The following is an 8,847-nucleotide window of genomic DNA, read 5'->3' on the forward strand; positions in this document are numbered from 1 at the left end:
GAGTTGGCATTTTAAAACAGTAGCAAGGTCACGGACTGGCAGCAGCGTGAATGAGATGATTGGGGGAATGAGTGTCGGAGGGAGGAATATCTTGAAATGCGATAACTTCTTTTTTTTATTACACCTGCTAATCCATCCGCAAGCCTATTGTACCTGACCACAGACCGATCGCTACTTGTTTTGTTTGCTTTAAACAAAATTTTTTCGATAAGATACCCTATCACCGGAAATCTTTGGAGCTTTGCTGGTGGTACCAGGAGATTTTTTGTTAATTAACGCCGGATCACCCAAAATGACGAAGGTAGGTGTGGATTTGGATGAAGACACACGAAAACACTTTTTTTTTTAATTAAAATTAAATTAAAATTCATTGGTTCCATCAATGAATTCTAACGTTGATAATAATGTGTTAAGGTCATATTTTGAGGTGTTTTCGGCAAAAGTGGGAAAAACATGAAATTTTTCCTTATAATCAACAATAACTAAATAATTAAGCTACCACGCTATTTTACGAAATGATTGAAGTATTAACAAACTTGAAGATGCAAAAAAGCTACAATACAATTTTTGTAGATAGTAAAACATTCAATGTTTGGATTTTCACTCGTCAATGAAAACTGAAGAGGAAAAAAACAGTGACTCACAAGTTTTTTTTCCTTCTTCTTCCGATCAATCTAATGCCATTTTCACACACCATCTTCCCCGTATGCTGAAGCTAGAATTCAATAAAGCCTCCGTGTTTTTTTTTTACCACAATAAGAAATACCAAATAAGACATACTTGAACAAGGAAATTGTGCACAAAACATCTTAAAATATCATTGATTAATCGGCATATACGAATTGAATTTTAATAATTTTTATAGGTAAAGAAGATTCGACGGGAAAGCTGAACAAAAAAGAGATGTTTTGTGCAGCAAAATATCAAATCTTTGGCTACATTGGCCTCAAAATTTGAGTAGCAATGAAGATTTTATTTCTATGCGATTTTACGATTATTCATTCACACTCAGCATTCATTATCACCTGATAGTTGAAGATTAGCCATAAAAAATTGAGACAAGTTCGTAAATTATGTAATGATTTACTTCCACTTGCGCCATCGCATCGACTTTACCTTGCCTTAAATTTTCAGAAGAGACAAATCGCTCAATTTTTTTCTCTTCATCAAATTCAGCGGGAATTTCTAAATAATAAGCAAGCCTTCTTCTTACTCTATTGAGCAATAGACGTGACTTTTTGTCTTATGTAAAATATAATAAATGATAGTTTCTTTGATTTTGACTGTTTATGAGAAAAAAAGAATTGTCTCCTCGTGTCCACGAGCTAAATAAAACTCAACAGTGTGGTCTATGGTGAATTGTATAAATTCTCATCTGACTGAATCAACTGCCTGACTTTAGCTTCTTCGTCGTTCCTAAGGTTATGCGCATATATCAATGTCGTGAATTTAATAAAAGTAATTTACGAAATTCCTAAAATGTCCATTTTTTCAACATTTTTTTTTAATTCAATGTTAATATGCGTAATCAAATGCGTATACATTTTCTAAATTCACCTATAATCCTTTTGCAATCACGTATTAGTTGCAAAAATTATTTTGCAAATTCTTCGTATATGATTTTCTTTTCAAGTGCACATCATCAAAGACAAATCCATATACGCTCCATGTGGCAAAGAACGATTCATCTATGTCTAATAAATTAGTGTAGTGACGTCATGACTCACAAAACTGTTTCACAATCGAGAAAAAAAACATGCACAAAAATATGATAAAGACAAAAGTCTATAGCCGTGAATTTTCAACACCTTATTCACAGGAGAAAAACAACGAAATCTCTACATATGTATGTACATAATAACTTCTGAAAACATGCCGGATGGTAATAACGTGACGATTACTGAAAATTGTCTACCACTTACGTTGGACATCATTTCACTAATCAAAAATCATTTATGATTAACGACGCACTTCTACTCCGATGTTCAAAATATTTTCTTGTTGTCTTACCTTTTTACACCTCGGATAGAATAGTTATTGTCATGTAGTTATGAATATTAATTCCGCTAATTACATCTGTGATGGTAAGACACCTATTTATAATATTTACACAATTAATAAATGATTTGTTTGAGAGTTCAAAAAAGATTCTCATGAGAAAGTTTCCATACATAATTTTTTGGTTTGTGCTTCTTGACATTGATGAAATTCGCTGATATTGTGTGATTTATGCTTAATGTACCGTACAATCACTTCTCCCTCAGAATTCAAAAGTTCAAGATTATCTGCCTGGCAATTACATTTCAATTATATAATAGGAAATTTTCTAGAAAAAAGTAACTATATTCGTCGAAGGATCCGCTATTATTCTCTATAAGAAAAATATTAATGAAAACTTTAATTGAAGATAGATTAAACTTCTCTTCAAAACCTCACTGTACTTGCAAAAAAACAAATGTTACTTGATGGAAAATTTGGATTTTATTATAAAAGAAAAGAAAATCTTTTAATAGATTTTCATCCTTCATAACGTGCAAAGATTAAATTATGCAAATTGTGCAAAAAAATCTTTGCTAAAAATATTTGATTTTGTATAGAGATTTTCTTAAAATTTTAATCTTAACCACATATTAAAAATTTTCTGAAAATCTCATATACCACGTAAGTAAATAATTTATTTGTCAATTTCACTGTAAATCAGGAAACAATAGATAATTTATTAACCAAAAAACAATATTTTTTCTTAATACGTACTCCTTTCCTTCCAGATCCTCTCTATCTTATTTTCCCAAACGTCGTAACTCTCATTTTCAATAATTTTATAATTATGCAACGAAAACCCTGTGACATGTATTGGTGCATATTTATATTATAAAATTTTCAAAGTGGAATAAGAATTTTTATGCTGAATTGCATTTCGATGGAGCAACTCGTGCAATATTTTTTCTAGACTTAATAAACTTGGTCATTCGTTTTGAAGAGTTGGTGGAATTAACAAGTGAAAACTCAGAAGGGAGCTCCCTTTTATTTTCAGTGAGTGTCTGTGAGGACAAAAAAATCTTCAAATTTTTGAGGAAAATACACAAAGGTGAGAAGTTTTCTTGCAAAAAAAATCTCCTCTCTAGGGAGAAGCAGATAAAATTGCTTTTTATCATCTCTTCGCGAGATTTTCCATCTCTTCTGCCCAATCAAATGAACCTCCGACCTCACACTCTTGGCAAAATTCAAAGAAAAACCGGTAGAGCAGACACGAATCACGAACGCTGATCATTTCATATTGAAGAGGAGGGATCGTCTTTATAAAAGACCATGTGAGCTATTTGTATGGTTTAGTCTTTTAAAAATTAACGATACACTCATGCATTAGACAAGCCTTTTGCGAGTGAAGAAAATCACTATAATTGAGTTTATATCGATTTATCGTGGGTGTCTAAGGAATAAATTCCATTTTATTTTTTGTGTGAGGTGAGAGATATATTTGAGGATATAGCAGCTGCACGTATCCCAAAAATAGAAATAAATCGTCAAATTTTTGATGAGTTTTTCTATATTAATCTCAATGAAACATTTTTAGAAATTAAGATATATCAGTGACTTTTTATTTTAAAAAAAAGATACATTTTAGTGAATTTTTTTTTGTATCTTTTTGAGAGAAAAAAAAAGTGTAAATTAAAATATTAAAAGAAAATATTACATCTTTCCACCCCAGACGCGGAGGATCACAAAAAGTGACCATGACACAATTATCAACGATGACAATGATTGCAGGAGCAACTGATGATGGGCACTACGCAAATGGATTTGCCAATGGTGATATGAACAGTGCTAATAAATTTTATGAAACAGTGAACGAAAGTGATGCCACATTCAATAATAACAATTACGAAGGCAAGAGCATGTTGAATTGCAAAAGTGATCAAAGTGATTACGATCCCAAAGGAAAGAATGAGTCTGAGAAGGATTACATGTTCCTTGGGATTAAATTTAAACAACCACTAAAAGTAGTTAATGCTGTGTCCATCATTGGTTTCCATCTCGTGTCACTCTATGCATTCTTAGTTAATTTCCGTTCGCCGCACCTCTTCACCGTCCTCTGGGGTAAGTTAATTTATCACAAAAACTAATCTCAAAAATTCAAGCACAGTGCAAACTCAACCATAACCAGGACAAGCATAAAAAAAATGTGTACACTTCAAGGCCTTCAAAATATTAAATCTTCTCTTCCTGTATTATATAGGAAATTAATCATAGAAAAATTCCCCAAAATCATGATATTATGCAAAATTCAGCTATTTCGCAACAAACGAAGGATTTTTCATGATAATGCCACACACTTTTATAATTAATTGAATGAAATAATGTTAAACTTCAAATATTATACGTTAGCGTATGATGTCGGTATACCCGCCGAAGTTAATGAGTTACATTAATTTTTGGAGGTTGCAGTTTCTCCGTGATATATTAGTATCATTGCCACTTGGCACAATGATTTCTTCACGATTTTTGTGGCAATTGTTTAATTAAAACAAACCACATATCCATCATATTTGAAAATCCATCAAACTGGAGGTGATCAAAAAGATGTGCTCTCAGTTTCACGATTTGTAGGTATATAGTTATTTGGATAATATCAACACATTGATTTATCTAGTGGAATTTTCCTTGCCCAAAATTTTAGTAATATGACGAAAGAGGTTTTATTTTTTATACTTTGCAATCCCACATTTATCCGCTTATTTAACATATTTGAATAATATTTTAAATATTACATGGATTGTTACTATTAGGGTACATAATAACAATCCTGAGATTAAAAAATCTTTAAGTTTTGAGTGAAATTATTGAAATGTTTCAACAACGAAAGAATTTAAGTTTTTTAAGTTAAAAAGTGACTGAGATTATAGAGAATTAAAATAACATTAAAATACTTCCTGCTTGTTTTTTTTAAGATTTCTATTTTTTGTAATAGTTAAACTTGAAATTCCTTACCGAGCTCTAAAAAAGCTCCGTGATTTTCCCCAAAGAAAAGCCTTTGGGAGTTTATTCCTTGTACAGAATTCACCCCTTGGTAATCATTGTAAAGCTTTTTTATAGGCTAAAAATTAAATTTTAATTTACTCAAAAACCATACTATTTTTGAGCCAAAAGGGCTTTTCCATACAAAATCCAACGACTTTTAAATGATTCACAATTTTCTAGGCATATTTTATTAACTAAAAAATTTGAAGGTTTATCAAATGAGTTGATTTAATCTAATTTCGCTTAGTCACTGAATGTAATTTTTCCCATTCCCAATTCTTATTCTGTTCATATTGAATAGTATAGGTACATATATACGAAGAATAAGGCCCCGGAAAAATCAACATAAAATGAAAACAAAACAGTTTATGTCTCTTGTTGCAATACTACAGCGAGTGACCTCAAAAACTCATTAAGTTTTTCTGCAAACGTCGCATCTTTTTCCTATGAATTAATAAATTCCATCGAATTGTACATTCTTTTATGCATGGTTTTTCACTTTTCAACACACAACTCTTTTGTAAGCGTCTATAAGCTTCTTAATTTTCAAATTAACAGCCTTCCTTGTGGGTGGAATTGGCGGATTCGGCGTGACAGCAGGTGCCCATAGACTCTGGAGCCATAGATCATACAAAGCAAAAACTCAACTCCGGGTTATCTTGGCTCTCTGCTTCTCAGTTGCCGGGCAGGTAAGAGATTATAGATTAGATTGTATAACTAAATTCATAAAATATTCTCAAAAATGCAAATTACTTTCATTCATCCATCTCATTAGAATACGATCTTCGATTGGACTCGCGATCACCGGGTTCATCACAAATTCTCTGAAACGGACGCCGATCCTCACAATTCCAATCGAGGTTTCTTCTTTGCTCACGTGGGATGGCTCATGATGAAGAAACACCCTGATGTCATTAGAAAGGGCAACCAGGTGGACATGAGTGACATTTTGGCTGATCCTGTGGTGCAGTGGCATCAAAAGTGAGTACCTAATACAAGATATATGACGAAAGCATCTCTCTATCTTGGAGTGCAATTAACAAGGTGACGCTAATCTGCCAGAAGGGTCACACATTGAAGGCATATAAGCATAAATTAAAAGTTTTTATGATCATTGTCTCATGCAACAATCGCATGCATTGAGGACCAAAATTGTGGAGGTGTTCTTGAAATATCTCTTGCACAATGTCGTTAAAATTATTATTAGAAGACCTCAAGAAAAATACTGAAGCGCACCCCCCACTTTTTCTAAATCTCTCAGAAATACCATGTAATTTTTGAAATCAATGCTAACGCACTGCAAAATGCAGAAAAGGTAATTCAGTGAAAAAAAATCAACAACCTTTCTTAGCAGAATTACCGACAATAACAGCAAATCGAAATACAAAAAAAACCAAACATATTCATACTGTATATATCTTCAACATGAACCTTGACTTCAAGTCATCACCACCGCTTAAATCTTTGAGGTGAAGCTTATTAAATTGAATAATACTCATCATTGTATAATATTTCAATAAATTAATAAATATCAAGAATATACATATTTATGTATAATAGGGCTTTTATCAATTTCCATAGTTCCTCCTAATCGTATAAATTTTGCATAAATTAGCAATAAGTGTCCTCCGATGTTCCTCATTCTCAAAACCAAGAAGAAATTCGAAAAAACTTATAAATCTCCTCCATTACAAACCAATAGCTCTATATCAAATCAGCATAGATCTGTTTTGTATCCTCAAACACTGATATGTATGCGGTGATCGAGACTTTGGTCACGTAGCCTCATCAAAAAAAGAGACAAGAATGCGCAAAAGCTCCAATAAATAAGTCTCTACGTCATCGAGCTTCTGGGTGAATTTTGCATTTAACTACATTTCCAAGAAATTCATAGAGAGATCTCACGAAGAAATTATACACAGCAGGGATTTTCCATGCTCATGCTAAATCAGCATCCACGTGAGGTGTGACACACACAAGCAAGGTTCCTCATCACCAAAATATATACCGCCACTATTATATACTTTTAACCATAAAACTGTCACATAAATTACCTAATTCTACACATGAAATAAATTTGCATTTCTACCTCGTGGTATTTGCCAATAATTAACATAATTTTGAATTAATATCAATGATCATGCTATAGAGCACACCTTCAATGATAATATTGCATAAAAAAATGATAAGATATCCACACACAAATGATGATCAAGATCAATGGAAATCATTCATTGAGATAGGTTAATAACTTCCTCTTTTCTCCACTTTTTTAGATACTTTGTACCGCTGAAGATTCTTCTGTGCTTTGTTATCCCATCCGTGACACCCGTTTACTTCTGGAATGAGGAATGGACAATCGCGATCTTCACAATGGCATTCATTCGCTATGTTTTCCAACTCAACTTCACATGGCTCGTCAATAGTGCAGCTCATATGTGGGGAAACAAGCCATATGACAGGTGAATTAAATTTTAAATTCCATTCTTTCTCCTTAAAATCTTAAACTTTTGTTCAAATTTCATCAGAAAAATTAATCCATCTGAGAATTTGGGAGTCTCACTCGTTTCAATGGGTGAGGGATGGCACAACTATCATCATACATTCCCCTGGGATTACAAAGCAGCAGAAATGGGTGATTTTCGGTACAACATCACGACCTCAATCATCAATCTCTTTGCCAAGATCGGATGGGCGTACGATCTGAAGCAACCCTCAAAAGAACTTATTCGTAAGACCATTGAACGCAGCGGGGATGGATCTCACACAGAGCATGGTATGCGGTGTATGCCCGAGGAAGTTCCAATGGAGGCCGATGAAAATTCGAATTTAGTAGATTAGGGAAAATTTTTGAAAATACTTTGATAAAGAAATCTCAAAGAAAAACAAGAAATAATCCCAAATTCTTTTCTATGTTACGTACATCTAATCACAGGGTTAGATTAAGCGTTCTTCCGTATGTAAAAAACGACGGAAGCATATTTAGCTTTCAGATAAAATTATATTTAAAATAAGGGTTTTTTGTATAGGTATTTATAATAGATTTTGCAAAGATTTCTTATAACTTTTAATAATAAAAAAAATACAATGAGATAGAGAATTTTCTATATAGTTTTTTTTTCTATAAATAAAATATACTAATTAAAAGCCGAAAACAAAAATATCAAATTTAATCATGCTAATTAGTTTTATTCTTCCAACTTTAATGAAAAATACTTTTACAATCAATTTGTTCTTAATTGTCCAGTAAACAATCTCAACTTACAGGTGGAATATAAAAAGCAAAATCGATTATGCGATTAAATTATGTTTTCGACTTATCTGGCTGTGTAATGCCTATAATTGTTTCTAGGATTTTTTAATAAGATATATGTATGTACATCTAAATCATTTTTATTATACATTAAGAAATGGAACTTATCAGGTGAATTCTAAAACAAAAAAAAAACTGTAACAAAAATTACAACTGAATAAATGTTCTAAATAGAAAGGATATCTTTTTTTTATACAATTAAGTCCATATTAATTTTGTGGATGAAACTGGATTTTACTTTATAGACACATATTTTACAGCTCCTTCGAAACAAAATATAAATATGTTAATGACATTTTCGAGAAAAAAAAATTACTATTTATGAAAACATTTTTTAATCCTCTACGCTATTGACTTTTATGATTTTAATGGTATATTTCAACCCGCCAAAATATCACTAGTTCTGCTGAAGAAGGTTTTTTCGGGAATTTTGCATCTGAAATACTAAATTTCCATCTTTCGGGACATCCTTAGCAATCCCAAAAATTAATATACATAATATCATGCTGATATTC

General features: G+C 32.0%; 1 protein-coding gene across 1 annotated transcript; it reads left to right on the plus strand.

Annotated features, from left to right (window-relative positions):
* The first annotated feature begins 2,680 nt into the window (after positions 1–2,680).
* Positions 2,681–8,509, plus strand: LOC129785868 (acyl-CoA Delta-9 desaturase-like). The gene is made up of 6 exons (XM_055820526.1): positions 2,681–3,088; positions 3,710–4,098; positions 5,578–5,708; positions 5,795–6,000; positions 7,296–7,481; positions 7,548–8,509. The coding sequence occupies exons 2-6, from the start codon at positions 3,735–3,737 to the stop codon at positions 7,858–7,860; spliced, it is 1,200 nt and encodes a 399-aa protein (XP_055676501.1). The 5' UTR covers positions 2,681–3,088; positions 3,710–3,734; the 3' UTR covers positions 7,861–8,509.
* The last annotated feature ends 338 nt before the right edge of the window (positions 8,510–8,847 follow it).

Source organism: Lutzomyia longipalpis, chromosome 1, assembly GCF_024334085.1.
Source record: "Lutzomyia longipalpis isolate SR_M1_2022 chromosome 1, ASM2433408v1".
Lineage (NCBI taxonomy): Eukaryota > Metazoa > Arthropoda > Insecta > Diptera > Psychodidae > Lutzomyia > Lutzomyia longipalpis.

What these genes read in the sequence shown, in the direction of transcription:
- LOC129785868 (XM_055820526.1), top strand. Translation starts at nt 3,735, where the DNA reads ATGACACAATTATCAACGATGACAATGATTGCAGGAGCAACTGATGAT. An exon ending in CCTCTTCACCGTCCTCTGGG is followed by an intron (nt 4,099 to 5,577) that starts GTAAGTTAATTT and finishes TCAAATTAACAG; the next exon opens with CCTTCCTTGTGGGTGGAATT. An exon ending in GCTTCTCAGTTGCCGGGCAG is followed by an intron (nt 5,709 to 5,794) that starts GTAAGAGATTAT and finishes CCATCTCATTAG; the next exon opens with AATACGATCTTCGATTGGAC.